The sequence below is a fragment of the Orbicella franksi genome, chromosome 10, assembly GCF_964199315.1.
Source record: "Orbicella franksi chromosome 10, jaOrbFran1.1, whole genome shotgun sequence".
Taxonomy (NCBI): domain Eukaryota; kingdom Metazoa; phylum Cnidaria; class Anthozoa; order Scleractinia; family Merulinidae; genus Orbicella; species Orbicella franksi.
In genome coordinates this window covers 28,044,576-28,063,258 of record NC_138154.1, presented here as the reverse complement: position 1 = coordinate 28,063,258, position 18,683 = coordinate 28,044,576, and the positions used below count along the sequence as shown (strand labels likewise).

General features: G+C 38.8%; 3 protein-coding genes and 1 non-coding gene across 4 annotated transcripts; 3 read left to right on the top strand and 1 right to left on the bottom strand.

Annotated features, from left to right (window-relative positions):
• Positions 1–465: 465 nt before the first annotated feature.
• On the bottom strand, positions 466–4,804 carry LOC145501381 (S-phase kinase-associated protein 2-like). The gene is made up of 2 exons (XM_081480872.1): positions 4,218–4,804; positions 466–1,743 (listed from the first exon to the last, which is right to left on the bottom strand). The coding sequence occupies exons 1-2, from the start codon at positions 4,514–4,516 to the stop codon at positions 618–620; spliced, it is 1,425 nt and encodes a 474-aa protein (XP_081336998.1). The 5' UTR covers positions 4,517–4,804; the 3' UTR covers positions 466–617.
• Positions 4,805–5,512: 708 nt separating this feature from the next.
• LOC145499696 (large ribosomal subunit protein eL32-like) lies at positions 5,513–8,854 on the top strand. Its single transcript, XM_081479221.1, has 4 exons — positions 5,513–5,594; positions 6,161–6,255; positions 7,446–7,598; positions 8,642–8,854. Exons 1-4 carry the CDS (start codon positions 5,528–5,530, stop codon positions 8,798–8,800), a joined length of 474 nt encoding a protein of 157 aa, XP_081335347.1. The 5' UTR covers positions 5,513–5,527; the 3' UTR covers positions 8,801–8,854.
• LOC145501917 (small nucleolar RNA SNORA81) lies at positions 7,952–8,096 on the top strand. The gene has a single exon (XR_014051275.1). It is a non-coding gene; the product is annotated as a small nucleolar RNA SNORA81 (small nucleolar RNA).
• A 99-nt stretch (positions 8,855–8,953) lies between the features above and the next one.
• On the top strand, positions 8,954–15,616 carry LOC145499695 (dual specificity protein phosphatase 14-like). The gene is made up of 5 exons (XM_081479220.1): positions 8,954–10,696; positions 10,853–10,969; positions 11,328–11,385; positions 13,289–13,473; positions 14,208–15,616. The coding sequence occupies exons 1-5, from the start codon at positions 10,564–10,566 to the stop codon at positions 14,258–14,260; spliced, it is 546 nt and encodes a 181-aa protein (XP_081335346.1). The 5' UTR covers positions 8,954–10,563; the 3' UTR covers positions 14,261–15,616.
• Positions 15,617–18,683: the final 3,067 nt, after the last annotated feature.

Sequence of the window (18,683 nt, the reverse complement as noted above, 5' to 3'; positions counted from 1 at the left end):
TCAATGAAACAGAATTCGGCATTATGTCTCGCCAAATGAAAGATGTTGTATTATCCAATAGAAATTTCAGGTTAACGTCTGTTTTATAAAGAGCCGCACTGCAAAATATTAAATGGATTTGAACTATCTGGTGGTTTAATTACAGAGTAACCTCCTAACAAATATAAACTAGCTTTCTACATGTACGAGGTTGCTTACTGTGCGCGCTCTTGTAAAATCCCTCAACCTAGCTAGCATTGGGTAAAGGGTATGTAACAATGTCTGAGAAGTGAATCCAGTAACAGAAAAAAAGGCAGAGACAAAATAAAAATAACTAATAGATAATAATGAATAAACGAATTTAATTCCATACATTCTGTCACTGGCTATGACAAATTAAATATCATTGGAACTTTCACTTCAGTATATAGTTCAGTCAGTTACTGTCAAAGCAGATTTCAGCAGTCACTCACGGATCGATGGACTTGGAGGCTGGAAGCACGAGCTTGTTGCGTAGATCTTTGTTAATATCCGGTTTTTCCGGATTACAAAATTGTCGGCGATTTATCTTCATTACAACACCCACCGTTACCGCTTCGGTAAATCACGTGAGAACTGCGAAAATAGTCCTCTAATTTTCACGTTGGGAAAATTGTATTTTTAACCACACTATCCAAGGATAGCTTCGCTCCAGATAACAAAAAATGAGGCCTTCTTGATATTTCAATGTCATTTCTCTTTGCACAGTTCTTGACTTTGTTGGCCATGTGTGCAAGTTCGGTTCTTAAAGGTACGTTTGTTCCCCGAATGCAAAGAACTTTCAGAAACTTGCAGGCTTCCACCAGTTCGATGAGTGCTTCCTCCACTCGATGCCTTGTGATAGCGTAAAAGTTGTACAACGCCAGGGTTTCAATGCGATGGCAGAACTTTTTAACGTAAGTAAACACAGTTTCCGTTTTAATTGTGGCTTGTTTTGTGATATAAAAATGCTTTAAATTGTGCAGACCTTTTAGCAATGCTTCTAGCTCTTCGTTGGAAGCAATAGCACTTCCAACACAGAGAGTCGTTAATCTTGGACACCGTCTAACAAACTTACAGAGCGTATCACCAGTAATGTTGAAGCTACTGTGTATGTCGAGAGAGTCTAACTTTTGATAGCAAGACTGCGACATGGCTTTCATAACCTCGTCGCTGAGAGCTCTTCCCCAACCGCAAAACGACAACTGTAGATATCTCAGTTCTGTTAACTTCGGCAGCATTTCCATCAGACCAGTCTCGCCTATTCCATAACAATATGAAATATCGAGTTCAGTTAAGCTGACTTGACTCCAATCCGTGCGCATAATGCTATTATTCCGCACCCTGGTGCAGCTCAGTAACAGAGTTTGCAGATGTTTGCATTCAGCGATAAGACGCGGGAACGACGAACCTGTGACATAGATACATCCCGTCAGGCACAGCGATTCAAGCTTAGGACAGCAGCTCGCCAAGATGTCGACGTGTATATCAGTGAAGGAAACGCAATTTTGACAATGAACTATGCGCAAATTGCGCTGTGTGACAAAAATCCTTTCTAACTCTCCCGTTGTACCAACGCTATCGATGCCAAGGCATTGAATGTTTCTGATTTGGCTGAGAAATGTGATGAAAATTTTGGACTCTTCACCATAAACAAATCGGAGATCAAGATTTTCAAGGTTCTTAAAGGAATCAGAGTTTAGGCGAAAGCCGTTTGTGTAATCTGTAAATTGCGCGCCTTGTAAACTGTAAAAAAAAAAAGAAATAACACAATTAACAAGAAAATGTATCTCAGGAAGTAATCTCCCTCCAAACTACTTTGAGTGTGGAGGGAGACAAAAAAACCTGTAATAGTTATTACCCCCTATTTACCTCGTCGCGTACATAATCGGCTCTGAATGCCGTCGTTTCTTCGTTTTTTGGAATGCTTAATATTTGAGAATGATATCTAACGATCCCTACACTAAGCGGGAGAAGTGAACAACTGGCCTTATACAGCCAGTCGAAACGCTAACACCCAACCTCTCCAGCTCAATTCCCAACTCGCTACATCAACGGCCAACATTTCTGTTCCGACCGTGTGCGTCAATACATATTCTTTACTTTTACTGAGAATTTTCCCTTAAAACAGCCACCACCTGAAAACGGTTATTTATTTCTGCCTCAGGGTGGCTGTTGGAAAAAGGTTCAACTGGAATGGGGAAACAGGGACTGGAAACAGCGCTCGTTCCTCATTGTCTTGAAAGGCCTCTTGCAGTGTTGATTTCTTCATGAAAAAAAGTTGGGATCCAGTGATCCTGTTTGGAGCCCTGACCACAAACACTGCGTTATGTTCTCGGGCAAATAAATAAATAAGTAAATAAGTAAATAAATAAATTAATTAATTAATAAATTAATAAATTAAAAAATAAATAAATCGCTTCATTTAAGACAAATTCCTCTTGGGCAAGACACATTCCTCAGGGCTCTCTCTACCATAGAGTATAAAAGTGTACCCGCTAATTGTTTGGCAACCTGACAGAATACTGGGGCCTAGTAATCCGCGATGGACCCGCATGAAACCCGGGGCCAGTCAGGACCTAGCTATATCTCTAATGTATTTGAACGTCATAATTGCCATTACGATTTAAGGGATAGAAGTTGTAATCTTGTCCAGCCTTGTTGTATGCAATATCTTTTAATTATAGATTGTCGCATTTATGGAATACATGCCATGCCAGCAGGCATGTCCAACGTCTAATTTGAGGGATTTTGGCGAGACGTTAAAGTCGTTTGATTTTTCTAACACGTTATGATCAGCTGTAAATGTAGTTATTTTCTTTCAAAGGGAATTTAGTGTCATATTCTTAATTTGGGGCGGTACAATAATTTCTCATATTAACTTGTTAGCGTTTGTGGGTGAAGCATTTAAAATCTGTATTTTCACTGATATTTATATTACAATATTTTTAATAAACTCTGTATTGTCTATATTTAGTTAATACTTACTTAGATTAGTTCCTTTAAATGTTTCGTTATTTTGCCCTCACTTCTTGTGATCAAGGGTTTTATACGTGAGCCTCTGGCTCGGATATATAGGGCAACTTCATCACACATTTTGACATTAATGAGTTGATCGATTGATTGATGGATTGATTGAGTCTCAATACTCCCAGCCGTTTTATACTATCACCGCAGTAAAGTGCTAAACTTATGAATCACTTAGCTTAAAATGTTACACTGTCCTTCTTTTCTCGAGTTTGTTCATAGATTTTGCAGCCAGATATTCCAGACCATGGAGCTCTACTCTTTAGCGCAGCTCGGAAATAGTCAGATTTCGTTTACCTAACGCCCGAGAGGGGTACTTGGCCCCTGTCTTGGTATAGGGGTGCCGCCGAGGGTTTGAAATCCTGACCCTGCTTAGGGAAAAAATACTCTACCAACACCCTTTAATTTAGGACCCTGTTTAGGAAAAGAGACAAAATACGCACTCCCTTGCTTTACAAAAACCTTCCGCTCGCCGACTTGCTCTTCGTAGCTCTCGCGTGAGACTCAAAGGTGAGCCTGCTCGTGTTCTAAACTCGTACAGATCCTGTAACCATATCCTGTTTACGACAGGTTCTGACTCTGTTTAGGACAGAGGCGAGTAAATTTGTATACTCTGTTCAGGAGAGTGAAGCCAAAAACCCATACCCTGTCCAGTGGCACTTCCCCGTATAGCCCAAAATAGGGGGTACCTCCCGGAGACTTAACGCGCAATCTTGCTTCATACATCGTTGCATGTTTTTCCCCCCTCAGTGTGATACGCGTGTCTGCCGTCCACTAATTATTATTTTGGTTTTTCTTGTAACAGGTATCCCTATCCCATGCATCCCGCAATTTTAATTGTTTCAAACTATCGCTGACAGGGTTTACGGTCAGAAACCCAGCTTGTCCGTGATAAGTTAAACAATTAAAACTCTGTATACAATTAACCGTTTCTTTCTATACAATTACAGTATCACTAATTTTTATCTGACTGATAAATTTGGCTATGTTTAAAGGCATAATCTTTGTCTTACGCAAATTTCGAGTCCGTTTTACTTGTAGTTATCATACTTCAATGTCAGATTGGCTTTCTTTCAGTGTGGCTACTGTTATTCTGTCTCTACGTAGCGTATTTAACAGAGTGGATTCAACAGAGATAATGAACTTCTGCTTATTGCAATCTAAGTTAAATTGCCGCTAGCAAGCAAACTTACCTCAAAGTTTTCAAGTTGATGCATTTCTCAGCTATAGCCGTGATAAACGAAACGGTGACTGCACATCCACTGATATTTATCGTGAAAACGAATGAAGATATTCGATCGATCAGAACTAAGGTTCTTTCAGTTAGATTCAAGCCGCGCAAATCTGCATCTCTCCAAAGGGAATGATCGTACGCGATGCGTCGCCATTTTTTGCACACCATCGCGACATGTCCAAGATCTTTAAAAGCGCACCAATGGAAAATATCGAGCAAGATTGACTCCGGAAGCTTGTCGATCATTTTTGCATCCATTTTAGTTCGCGATGCTTTCCGTACTATGTGGTCGATACAATCTCACACACTGAAGTTCACACACACAATCAGTGTAGTGACGTGAACTGGAAACCACTGTGAAGTCACCAAAGACATCGTAATTAGTGCGCGCGTGTCAGGGTGGTAAAGCAGGGGTATTTTCGTGATGCGCGACAGAGTGGCCTTTTTTCCGTAAAAAGTGAAATGAGTTGATTTTTCTCATCAATCGTGATTTCGGAAATAGCCCGGAACCACGATTTTTCTAAAAAAATTTCTGTGAAATGGGAATATACCCCTCATAACGTAATAAACAGCATAACTGTGAAAGCCAATGCGGTCCGTTTCTCTGCATTAGTCTTCAGTGACGGTGGTGCGGTGGTTAAGCTCTTGCTTCTTGCGAAAAAAAAAAGAAGCAAAGAAATAGCAAAGATGTCGAACAAGATAAATCTCGCTTGAAAAATATCTCCATCTTTTGTTACATGTGAAAAGGATTTTTTATTTTCCGAGAATTTTGGTGAAAACCCGCTTAGGACATACCGGTATTCAAATTTTCTGTGAAACTAGCAGAAGTCTCCCATTATGGCTCCTGGTGAAATCAGGAGCCCATGGTGAAAATTAATCTAAACTTCCTTTACCACTTCAATTCTGCGCTCTCGATCTCGCGCTTATCACTTGTAGACGCGTCAAAAACGTTTTGATCGCAAAAAGACAGGAAAAAAAACGCCTAAAAAATGAAAAATACCTTATAAGATCACCTTCACAAAGTTAATTTTGTCGTTTACTCCCGTTCCCTGTTTAATTTTATTAATTATTATTATCCGTTTTATTATTATTTTTTTTGAATTTTATATTAGCCCTTGAGTATTTTCTTCTCTGAATGTGATTATTCAATCTTCGAGATTTTGGCTCGGCGTTTTACTGTAATTTCAGTGTTTTGCGATTTGAGTACCCTACCCCAAGGCGCAATTTTCATCCCGTGTCGGGTAGGATAGGGGAAAATTTTGTTAGCCCATGAGTCCCCGCGCACCACGTAATGGCCTCTTCGCCATTTTCTTTGCTGCTCGTCTGTTCGGGTTAGGTGAGTGAGTTCAATCCAGTCAAATTTGGCGAATTTGGAAGGCATCTTCATGTCAGAACATACTTATTTATTACGTTATTTGCTAAATACTAGTCAGGTTGAAATAGTTTACGCTGAAAGTGGTTCCTGCATCGAAAAATTACGTGAATATCATGGAACATCGATTCTATTGAAATCTAAATTTTAGAGGTTGTGTATGGAATCGCCAGTTCTGGAAATGGAAATCGTTCGCTGGAAATCAAAATAATTTTCTGTTCCTTTTTAAACTATTCGAAATCTTTCCCACTGTGTATTCATTTCGAAATATTATGTGGCTCATTGTTATCGCAACTTGTTAGAAGTTGAAACCCACATGACTCATACCTCTTGGGAAGTTTCCCAACAGTTCGTTTAAGTCAGTCAAATTCTGAAAGTTTTTGCGTTTCGTTTATTTATTGTTTTGGTGTAGGGCAATGCACACCGCATCATATATGTGTAATATGTTCATTTACTTTGATAAATTGTTTGTGAATCATCCACTATTGCCGTAAGTAAACTCGTGTTTTTATGATTTTTATTTTATATAGCCAAGATGGTTATGCCAGCAAATAAACCCAGGATTGTAAAGAAGCGTAAGAAGAGGTTTATCAGACATCAGTCTGATAGATACCTCAGAGTCAAGGTTGGTCTCTTGTTAGCCCACTGTTTTTATAAAATTACATGATCATGCAAGGTAGTTTATAAATCTCCAAAACCACATAAATATAAAAATTTGGTCTTAAGTCAGTGCTCCTTCCCATTTTATATGGCTCAATGTAATTTAGGCAAAGTTTGAGTCAAGCCAATGCTGGCCAGCAGTCTCTCAGGGCAATCATGCTCCGTGGGGTATCATACAGGGTTCTGCAGATGACCTGCACCCCTTTAAAACTTCTACTTTGACTCGTTCTTGTTAATCTGCACCTCTTTTGTTTTTAGGGTGAGGGGCATTGTTTGTGTTGTATACTTATTGTTTCATTTGGCCAATCATGAAGACCCTTGTAAACCGTGGTCGCCCGGGTTCTGCAGGGATTATGTGTTTTGCTTGACAGTTTTGTGTTAAATAACTATTTAAATCAAAGCAGCATTCATTTCTGGAGGTCTCTTGAGTTACGTTTTGGTTTTAAAAATTAAAATCCTGGCATCCTAAATTCAATAATATGATAAATATAGTTGTCTTACCTGTATCATAACAAATTTGTACTGAGTGGTCGAGTGGTACTGGCAGGGAGAGAGAGAACATGCTAGCTACGATTTGGACATTGCAAATAAACAATTTGCTAATAATTCATCAAAAATGGATATAAGACTTAACTCTTCTAAGACTTTTCTGATACTTTTCCACACCAGCAGCTGGTATTGGGAACACTGTGTGATATCAAATGACAACTTCAAACTGACATTGATTTTAAAAGTTAAATCGGTACTGTTATTTACAACCTTCCCTTTAAAGCACCACACTCTGAACTTAAACCACTGCATTTTTGCTTCTGGCTTAGTAATGAAAGTGTTGGTTGTCCAAGGGAAGGAGAGAAACTCATTTTGTTTGGGTGAGGTACATGGAGGACCTCTTTCTTAATGTCCCATGTCATGAACCTCAATCCAAAATGTACATTTACTTATATAGTGTTGAACTCTAGTCATTACTACATGTATGTGTACTAGTATAATATGATACAAATGTCATTGTGTTTAAACTAATTTGATCTGTCAGTACCATAAGGAAATATCGAATGAAATAAAAGGTTACTGGTGGACTTTCATATTTAAAAAGTGATTCTATTCCAGAATGGTGTTAGTTGTGAACTAACAGAGCATTCTGTATTTTTTCTCTAGCCAAGCTGGCGTAAGCCAAAAGGTATTGACAACAGAGTCCGAAGGAGATTCAAAGGGCAATATCTTATGCCCAGCATAGGGTATGGCAGCAACAAAAAAACGCGACATCTGATGCCAGATGGGTTCAAGAAATTTGTCATTCACAATGTAAAGGTAGCCACTATGACTGTCTTGTAATATGGTTTTATATTCACATTTCATTGTGCAGTGGAATCCCGATTTCTCAAACCCTCGATTTTTTTTAACTTTGTGATAACTTAAACCAATAGTTGTTTCCCCCATCTCAGTCAAACACAGTGATGTTACCCCTGATTTCTCAAACCATTCATTGTGGTTCCCAGTGAGGTTCAAAAAGTTGGAGGTCCAGTGTTTTTGTGACTGCCTACCATGTGATTTCATGATTACAATGCACTTGAAGGTGATTATATTTCAGATTACCCCTTCCTTTAAAAAGCACCTCACTTTGAACTAAGACCATGGTCACGTCAGTCTGATTGGCATAGCCATTCATCTGTTGTAACCGGTGGAGTAGTCTTGACAGTGCTGGTTGTCCAAAGGAAGGAGATCACTGCAGTGTAAATGGGTGAGACCGGAGAGGACCTCTTTCTTAATGTCCAGTGTTCTTGGTTCTCAATCCACATTGCAACATTATAACTAAAGTAGCTTACATTTTGTTACAGTTTGATTATTGTAACAAGGCCCACATTTTGAAGTCTGTGGATTCCCGAGTTCTTGAACCCTTTATTTTTCAAACCTCCTGATAACTCAGACCAAAAGTCATTTCCCGCTCCTCAGTCAAACACAGTAATTTTACCCCTGATTTCTCAAACTATCTGATTTTTCAAACCAATTTTCATTTCCCTCTGAGGTTCAAAAAAATTGATGTTCCATTGTATGGTACATGTATACATAATTTCAATGTGACTCCATGTTGAGGGTCTCTGAACAACTGACGTTGGATTTCTCTTCTTTGATTGTGCAAGGTGGTTTAGTTTCCTTTGTCTAGTGGCCCTGGTTGTTATGGTACTTTTAGATGTAGTGTCACTGTAAGCATTTTCATCATTAGGTTTTCCTCATAACTGAGTCAATTAAAAAAATCAATCATTCTTGTTAGGAGAATTCAGAAACTAACTTTATAGTAGCTGTTTTCCCAACAGAATTTCACAATCAAGTTTCTGTTTCTTTTTTCTTGTTAGGAACTTGAGGTTCTCCTGATGGCTAACAAAAGCTATGCTGCCGAAATTGCCCACAATGTCTCTAGCAAAAAGAGGAAAGAAATTGTGGAGCGTGCCCAACAACTGGCAATCAAGATAACCAATGCAAATGCAAGGCTTCGCAGTGAAGAAAATGAGTAGATAACGACACATGTAATGTACCAACTTGTGTAGAAATAAAAGGCGTTGTTTGGATTTACCTGACTGTTGACTGACGTCATCTGAAACACAAATGAAGAAAGGGAAGGGTATTTTTCATTATGGACATTAATAAGGCTAGTACCTGTGGCAATAACTTTGTGGAAAGAATAGCTGGATTGCAAGTGACTATTTTCATTTGGTTTGTGGGAAAGTGGATACCGAAAATTCTAAAGATGAAAAAATGTATACCTTCCACACTTGAACAATTCACAATGGTCATCATTTTAGTCAAAAACACATGCATTGAAGATGCTGACCCTGGACAATGATGGGGATAGGCCCCCATTTTAGAATTGAAAATGGAGGTCTATTGAATGACAGTGGACAAAAAGGCTTTTGAAAGTGGAGACATCAGTCACATGTGGCAATAATAGTTGTGGTGTTTTCTTGTAGCATATTGGTGCTTTGACCATTTTAGTAGGGATGGCGAAACAGTAGTGTGGAGCATTTAGCGATAACCCATCATTGTACACCACATTGGTGTGGATGGGCCTAATACTGACCGGCTAGTGGGTTACCATAAAATTCCCAGAATTAAGCTCTTTCCTTCCCCAAATTTCCACCTTATCTGACAAATGCACTCTAAGAACTTTGCACATATGGTATAGTCATCTAGTAGGACTACCGTTACATGCTGTCGATTTAACAGGTTTTTATGTGTCTGTACCCATATTGATGACAAATTGTGTCATAACATTGTCAAGGTGGTTCGGCAGTAAACTCTGACAATGTTGTGATGAAATTCATCGTCGATAAGAGGACAGACGCATAAAAAACTGACGTCAATATGGCTTTTACAATAACAAGATCCCAAAATGGTCAAATGCCAGGAATAAATGAGGGGAAAAGATGCCATTATCTTTGTCACATACAAAGATAAGTGAATTTTATTCAAAATGACGTGAACATTGTTAATAGCTTTTCTCGTTTTTTTGATTGGCAACTTGAAAAAAGTCCATAAAATCTCATTGGTTAAAAAGTTGACAGTTTGATAGCTCAGAGCTGAACTTGAAAGCTTGTGTAAATTAAAATTTTATCCGTCTGTACTCTTGTTGACGATAAAAATGAGCCAGTCAGCGCACAAGAAATAAGATATTATAAATTATAAAATAAATATTTGGAAATAGTTGGGTGAGTGAAAATTCCCAGGATAAATCTGCAGGCCAGTCCATCCTCTGGCCAAGACAAGGAATTGGGTGGAATCGATGGCTACCGACAATCTCACAACCAATGTTTTCTTGCCCTGAATGTGAACAATGCTGAAAAATGACCTGCCAGATATTGGTAAATGTCTCCAAACTCAGATCGCTGAGTAGTTCACAAACGTTTAGGGCAGACAGCATTTCGTACCCTGTTGAAGGCTGTATGGGCAAAAAACATACCCTTTGTGTTATACGCCCTACATGGAGAGCCTGCGATCGTACTATACTCTCCCCCATATCTCTAGCTCTTATAACCGGCACCCTTATTGGTCGGGACGGTCTGAAATCGCGTGATAAATAAATAAATCACGTGATAGGACGACCACTAACTCGATCCAGTGCTTACTCGACTGGATTGATTCAGAATTCAGACCCGTTCACAATGGCTGAAGTAAATAATCTGCGGTTTCTGTGATGATATCACCTGTTCAGTTGGATAATAGTCATTAGTGATAAACACAAATTAGTTTTTCTCTGTAGTTCCAGTATCTGAAACTCGTGATGTCGGCAGGCGCGCATTGCAGCCCTCTGGGTAAAATGGCGAAAATCACAGACTTTCTTTATTTAGGAGGACTTGCAGCGGCCAAAACGGAACACTTGCTCAAAGAGAAGGGAATTACCTGTGTTATTAACGGTAAGCTTAGCCATATGCATGTTTCTGTTAAGGATTCAGTTAATACCAGATTTGTTTCGTACTTATTTGGGATGCCCGACGATAGTTGTTCGTTCATGTTTCGTCCATGTCTTGATAAGCTGATGGTTTTTTTTCATTTCCTGTCATTGTTTGAAGCATCGATGGAGGCTCCTGACGTGAGCTATGAATCTATTCAATGCACAAGGATCAGACTTGAGGACAATCCTACCTGCAACATAGGGATACACTTCGATCTGGTCGCAGATAAAATCGGTGAGCTGATTACATGTAGTCTGAAACTTACACAGACGAATACCCGTTCTGAGGCAACATCAGAAAAAAAAATTCATATTTATTTTTCAATGAATGTCCGCTAACAGGATCCTGAAATAAATAAACTTAAGTCTTGAATAACTTCAAGATTTTTACCAAGGCAAGTCCTTCGGTTCACCCGATACCTAGCCGGTATCGGGAATTCTTAGAATTAAGCTTAAAATTTTCCTGGTGGCTGTATTGTAAATATTGTTGTAAAGCAAACAACTTGTATCTTTTCAGCGGTGGTAAGCTGTTGTATTGTTTTCAAACATTTGGTGTTTCTGGCTCACTCCTTGTCTGCATATGTATATTGCAGATAAAGTTCGGCGGGAGAGAGGCAAGGTCCTTGTTCATTGCATAGCCGGAGTTAGCAGGTGAGTTTTCAGTTAAATAGTATCTGTCTAATGGGGCATAAGTTGATCAGCATGAAGGATAATTAATATATCTCAGCTTGTTGAATTTGGCGGTTTAAAGTAATTGTCCAATACTTGATCACCACTAATTGGTCATTTTACATATCACAACTGTTTTGGGTTGTTTCAATTTAAATAAAGCTGGAAATTAAACTTATATTGCCATTAAATTTTGAGCCAAACAAGATGGCTTTTTTCCATAAGGCCCACATATCAATTTACGTTTTGTTGAGCTGTTGAAGTGGGAAAAAATTTCTTATTGTATGGGTCTCTACATGTATCAAGTGGTCTGGGTTCTACCCTGTTTTAGATTTTGTGTTCTTGGCACAAGACAATTGGTTCTATCTACTTAGATCAGATGAAAATGGGTACTGGCAAAATTATTTACATTAATGCTGGGGTTACTGTAGACTATGAGTAGTCCCTCTTTTGCTTAGTCTGTTGAGCGAGACCGTAAATAAACCTTAACGAAAAAAATGGCAGTGTGAAATCCTGGGGGTGGGATGCGCAGGAAAGGAGGGACTACCAACTAAGCCCGAGAATTTGAATTATGCATTGCTCTCACAATGCAAAAATATGATTGGCTTATGTTAGGAGCATTCACAGTGAGATTTGTCTTGCTTCTCAAAGAGAAGAGCGATTTTATTTAAGAATCGCCCGGGTGAAGAGGGCGTCAAGATAAGGAATCCCATTGGACACATGTGATTAGATTGCAAATTTACATTGCAGGTTTCTTTTGTGTCTAGCATGATGGACTAAGAGAAAGAGGGACTACTTGTAGTCTAGGGTTACCCTGTGATGGATTAGCATCCCATCTGGAGGGTATGAAGGATGACAGGAGGGGGTATGAAGGATAAGTGTATGGGTGGAGTGTATGAAGGATACTAATCCTACCTTGCATAATTGTCATTTTCATTGTCTTCAACCTGGCCTTGTATAATTGCTATGACTCAGTAGGGTATGGATCTGCTTATGCGGTCTTCGGTCCCTGAGACTAAACCCCTTCCCTGAGGCAATTTTAGCAAGTGTTTATATGGGAAAATTGTCCCTGTTTGCCAAGTTAAAGTTGGTGCTACACTGTATATGTTTATTCATAAACCTTAAGTTATTTAACTTTCTTCTTTGGGTTTCCATGGGTAATTTGATCACTGTGGGCTTTGCCATGTTAATTTTTACTTCTCTGATATAAATTCCTGCTTTAAAACCTGAAATCCAGGCATTGTGTGACACTCTGTAGGCCGTCAGTTTCTCTGGGTAGGCGAGCCAAAGTGTTAATTGAAGAAAAAGTTGTCCCATCTTGCAGGGTTACCCACCTACCTGCAGAAGCGAGTCAACTTGCCAACCTGAGTTAACATGTTGTTTTGCCATCCATGATGGGTTTGCAGTCCTTAATGAATTAATTTCCCAATTGAAAGAAATAAGTGAAAAGTTAGCTTGGCTGGGGCATCTTGCAAGGAGGTTTGTCTGAGGTACCTGAGACCATCAAAATGAGCCCTTAATATAAATCTTTAAGTGTGCACCTCTCCAATGTAAATACTCCCCTCCCAGGCAAAAACCTATGACATTCCAGGTTTGTTCTCATCCCTGTAAAGTTTCTCTGTCTGTATCCTGTCACTAGTGACTTATTAAAGTTGTGTGAATTTACATTTCAATGGATTTACATCACTTGAAGAATTAAAATATACATGCAGAAATAAAGTGAAACTTGATCCTACCTGAGCTCAAATTGGTCAACAAAGTTGTAAATCTTACACATGTACACACTTGCCTGCAGTCCCATTTCTGAAAGAATTTTTTTCATTGCAACCTTGACAATAACTGTTGAAGTTACTTATTTTTTTAAGTTACTTTAATTGCTTTGCAGATCAGCAACTTTGGTCTTGGCCTACCTGATGAAATATCAAAAGATGAAACTTATTGATGCTCATGCTTATGTCAAACAAAGAAGGCCACTTATTCGACCAAATCCTGGTTTCTGGAAAGATTTAGTGGACTTTGAAAAGAAGCTATTTCATAAAAACACAATAAATATGGTGGAATCAAAAGTTGGTGGGTAGATGCACATATTTTTATTATAAAAGAACAGTAAAGAAGTTCTCTTTTGTCCAAAGCTTAACTTTTTGATAATATTGTTCTTAAAAATTCCCATGTGTGTCAACATTGTAATTCAGTCAACAGTGCCCAGGGTTTCCGGGGTGGAAATAAAAAAATTGCAGGGAGATCAGTAAGGCTCAATTACCAGCCGCTGTTCAGGAAAGGAGCATGCATGCGCTCCTCCCCCGAAGGAACAGCTAGACGCATGGGGATTCTTGTGTTTGTCTTAGTCAATCAGATAACTGCCCACAGATTTTTGTTGGGCATACATTACCTCCTCATATCAATCATGGTGGACGATCTGGAATTGATGAAAGTAGCATGCCAGAGAACTTTAGAGAGATATAAGATCAAAATTTTGAAATATTTACATCGAGAAGCGCTAGAAAAGTTAGTCGATGGCCAAGATGTGGCATTACTTAAGGTATTACTGATTCAGCCAACAGGGTTCTAAGGGAAATTTGAATCATGTGGTGCCAGAACGTCAAATAAAGAACAAAGTCAATAAAGCGATGGATAAACCTAAACATCGGGCTCAAGGGAGAAAATACTCTTTCAAATTGATGTTTGAAGAAAAGCAACACCACTCTCTGGCGAGAGTTTTGGTTGAAGACTGATCCTGAGCATATATAGTGGTAGTGAATAACTGGTTTACCAACTGAATAATTTTTGCAAATATTTCTTTTCAGGATTACTAATTCCTCATATCTACCAAGATGAAATGCGCAAATTGGTGTGGTGACAAAAGAAGAATTACTCAATATGTGCATACAAAAGTTTTTAATATATGCGTAAGGTTGCTCTGGATGTATCATGTTGTTGTTTCTTTAGTTTATGCAGGCATGGGTTCATACCATTTTCCACCATTTTACGCAAATGGCTCAGACACTTCAGAATGACTCAGAAACCCAGGAAAGGGCTGGGACTTAAGGGAGCTAAAATCCAAAACAATTCCTGCAGAGCATGGTCCCTGACCCCCCTAGAAGCTTGCACCTTCAGTGCTTGTTGTTTTGGAAATTGGTCACCATTTATCATAGATCGGTGCCTGCTATGAATGTCATGAGCCTGTGATCATCATGACTAAACGTACCAACAAGGAATTTTTCTGAGTAATTGATGTTCTGTTAATTATCAAATTCCTTTCCTCCATTAAACATTTTCAAAGTCTTGCTAAGGCAATTCTCTTGAGAAAGATGTAAATGCATTCCTCACGAATTAGGGACAAGAAGAAAGCATCTGAGTCCTTGAGGAAAGTCAAACCTCAAGGTTCGACATATTGGTTAGTTATTAGTAATAGTTAGGCATTAGCTGTAGTAGTCCACATCAGCTTTATTAGTTGCCATAGTTCAACATACTGATCAATTAAAGTGTGTAAACAAGTAGTAAAGAACCTCCAGGCAAATATAAGGAGACTGGCTGTTGGCTAGATGATTCATGGCTCATTTTTTGTATGCATCCTGTACACTGCTGGGACCAGCAAATATGTAAAAAGCACCCAGCTGTGTGGAGGGAGAAAAATTGTAATTAATTTGTTAAATGAGATGAGGAAGATATTTATTCAGGTGAGATGGGAGTCAAGCCCATTACATTTTTGCTAAATTCTCACCTGGAACAACAATAATTTATTGTGATAATTGACTATGTGTTGTTTTTCTGAACATACACATATCGCAGGGGCATATCAGTACAACTGGCTTTTGCAGGCATTCTCGTAATCATAGCCACAAGGATAATTTCAGGGCCATTAATTTAAAAACAAAATTAAATTTGAAACTAAAATAAGTAAATAGACCTAGAGGAGCGTCAAATTGATTTATTGTAATGTGTTTACTACCTATATAAAGTCATTGTAATGAAATAAAAGTTCAGCTTTTGAAACAATAGGTACTCAGTGGGTACCTGTGTCAGCTGCTATGGGATGCAATATCTTTATAGATGGCAGTTGAGTGGGTTAATACTTAGCTATACTTGAATTTGTCAGAACTGTCACTCAGGGATATCTTATGCTGCATTATTAACTGCACGACGTAGGGCCAGTGCCGTTCTTAAAATGAGAAGCTTTTTTGATGATGAACTGGTTGTAAATAGGCGTTGTAGTAAGTTGGGTTGTGCATTGTATTTTTCATGTGGTCTAAGTGGTGGTCTTATTCCTTCAATTTTTAAGAAAAAAAAAAACAATACAAAACGAAACAAAAAACAACTACTTTGTGGGACAGTTTTGGTACTGCGTTAAAGTAGTACCAAACTTTTCCAGCTCACATGAATAGCTAGCGCGTAAGTGTTAAAAAGTGGTGTTCATTGTAAACTCGAAGCATGGAATTAAGTTCCTCCTGTCCATAAGCAAGTTGTCCAGGGACCAAACCTCAGAAAACAGTGTTTTGAGGGTTTTTTTCTCGTGAAAATGGGAAAATTTTTACTTATGTTAAATAATATTATCTATGTTAACTGAGTAACGGGGAAAGCATTGCAGATTTTGAAAAATTGCAGATTTTAGAGGTTTATGACCCAGATAATCGTTTCCTTCACCAATCTTGAAAATTTAACAACATTCGGTTGAAACCCAATGGAGATATCATGTTTGAAATGTTAGTGATCCGTGTATTTGGTCGTTTTGAGAATAAGGCTTTAAAGTTTTAATTCGGTCTTCGAGTAGCCCTGTCAATAGGTGGGGGGGGGGGGGCTAGAGGCAGGGGGAGGGGGTATATCGAAAGGTTTTACATAAATGTTCCACTGAATATCCACGAGTACGTGCGGATCATGTTAACCAAGTATAAGGGGCGTACAGGGAACAATGTTCAGCACCATGATACAAAACTGTGAAGCTTTCCTGTAAAGCATACTTAAAATGTACTGAATTGAAACTATTTTGTAAGTACTTTTACCCCGTAAACAACCGTTGCTTTAGGCGTTGCTATGTTAAATTATAGCTACCAGTGTACATATTTCTTAATTTAAAGGTAAATCAAGGAGTAATTAGAACAAGAACGTTTCAAAATACGTTTTGCAAAAGATGGGAGATGTTGAATCTTCATAATAAAGTGTATTATCGTTTGTCTCACGAAGAGAGCCTGTCGCGGAATTTAAATCCACGGAATTTAATGTCCAAGGAGTTTCGGAGTCTCTCCGCCGCTGCCTAGAACAACAAAGCATTCGCACCGTCTTCAAGTCCGACACGACACTTCGGTCACACTTAGTGCGACCAAAGGACACAGTCAATCCGGCTAAACAAGATGGTGTTGTCTACGGGATTCCCTGTGAGTGCGGCAAAGTCTACATCGGGGAAACAGGGAGATCTATGCAGGAGAGGATCAAAGAACACGACAGGGATATACGACTCGCCCGTACCCAGACCTCCGCCGTTTCTGAACACACCCACGAGAAAATTCTCACGAGACCGGTCACTATCCTATCCGGAACGAGGTCAAGTCTATTGATCGAGATCCTCACTGGTACACACGTAGGGTCAAGGAAGCTGTTCACATAAGACTTCACCTTAACAACATCAACAGGGATAGTGGAATTGAAATTCCTGAAGCATGGATACCCACGATCAAGAAACACAACAACAGGAGAACGGTACAACAGCGGACCACTGAGGGAACAGCTACTCGCCGGAACAATGGAACAATAGGAGGATCGAAATGCACCAATCACAGCCGACCTTTGTGATATAAATGATACCGTGCAATCAGTCGACCTTATCACCTGAAGAAGACTAGCAGCAAGCAGTCGGAACGTCGCGATCTACATCTCAAGTGACTACATCGTGAGACAAACGATAATACACTTTATTATTGCATCTACCACGATGAATAACAACAACCTTTTCCTCGACATTGAATCTTCATGTTTCGAAAAAAATGTTTTTTGGAGAAAAACTGTATCTGAAGGTATAAGAGCCTCCTTAAGCCAGTCATCACTATGTCATCGTCTGTGTAAGATAGTCCGTGACATTTTGGAAGCTTTTGGAGCAGTCTCAATGTGACCAAAATATCTCGAAATTTGCTCGAGTTCTATTAATCGATTTTCGTCATTACACGCTAGTCGTTTTAATGAAAACAACATGCTGCTTTTTACAATTTATGATTGGTTCCGTTGCATTGAATGTCACATTTCGAGTCAAAAATTGAGTTTAGCAGCAGAAAAATGGCGCAGCAATGTCAAAGATGACACAGATAAAGTAACCCAATTTAACTGCGTTCGAACGAAGGAGAACGCAAACCTAATTTTGTATTGATGTTCTGTGTACTGTGATTCTTGCGTAATACAGGGAAAGAAACTTAGCCGTCGCGAACATTTTTTAATGGGTTATGGCCTCGCTTTCATTATATCGGCGTCACTTTAACGCACGTGGAAACAAGATCGTTTATCGAGGCCCTTGAACTTTTACCAAAAATTCCCCTTTTCCCAATTAATGTGGCGTGCGATGTCAAGTGGACACGTTTCTGCGTTTGAAGTCGGGCGTTAGCAGCTCATTTAACAACCTTTTTATACTCATTGTAGATCAGTGACAACTATTACTAAACTCTCTATACATTTACGTTCAAATAATACAAACCTTCAATTTTCAATCAATCATTGATTCAATCAATCAATCAATCAACCAATCAATCAACAATCAACCAACACTTTATTTAAATGCATTTCGCCTAAAAACTAAGTAAGCTCGATTAAAATACCAATGTGTATGCAAAAATAAATAAATAAATAAATAAATAAATAAATAAATAAATGAATGAATGAATAAATGCAGTAGAAATCTGAATAAAATAACGTTAGGCCTGTAAGTTCTCAACAGTACTACCAGGAGCTCCTGGTACTACTAAAATTAGCAACATCGCTAGCCAGTTTAAAGCCGATTGTAGGTAGTCTATTCCAGAGCCATGCACAAATGTAGGTAAACGCGATCTTCATAAACTTTAAGTTAAATTTGGGTAAACATAAATTGACGCCAGTGCCTCTCAGATTATAGGGCGTTTCCCCGACACTGAAAAAGTCCCTAAGGCGGGATTGTAAAAAATTTTGTTTTTTCGGAATTTAAATCTTAAGGTATTGAAGTTCTATTTTGAGAATTTCTGTTACTGTAAGTTCAAAGCTCGTTTTCTCAAAACTAGTTATCTTTGCCTTTGGGAAAGCTATTTTGAGCAAGATTTGTCCAATTGTAG

Bases quoted from the DNA above. Each gene is read 5' to 3' on its own strand.
- LOC145499696 (XM_081479221.1), top strand. From the start codon at position 5,528: ATGAGTCCCCGCGCACCACGTAATGGCCTCTTCGCCATTTTCTTTGCT. The intron at 6,256-7,445 runs GTTGGTCTCTTG...TTTTTTCTCTAG, and splicing joins ATAGATACCTCAGAGTCAAG to CCAAGCTGGCGTAAGCCAAA. The intron at 7,599-8,641 runs GTAGCCACTATG...TTTTCTTGTTAG, and splicing joins TTGTCATTCACAATGTAAAG to GAACTTGAGGTTCTCCTGAT.
- LOC145501381 (XM_081480872.1), bottom strand. From the start codon at position 4,516: ATGGATGCAAAAATGATCGACAAGCTTCCGGAGTCAATCTTGCTCGAT. The intron at 1,744-4,217 runs GTAAGTTTGCTT...TTTTTTTTACAG, and splicing joins ATCAACTTGAAAACTTTGAG to TTTACAAGGCGCGCAATTTA.
- LOC145499695 (XM_081479220.1), top strand. From the start codon at position 10,564: ATGTCGGCAGGCGCGCATTGCAGCCCTCTGGGTAAAATGGCGAAAATC. The intron at 10,697-10,852 runs GTAAGCTTAGCC...CATTGTTTGAAG, and splicing joins AATTACCTGTGTTATTAACG to CATCGATGGAGGCTCCTGAC. The intron at 13,474-14,207 runs GTGGGTAGATGC...ATTTCTTTTCAG, and splicing joins TATGGTGGAATCAAAAGTTG to GATTACTAATTCCTCATATC.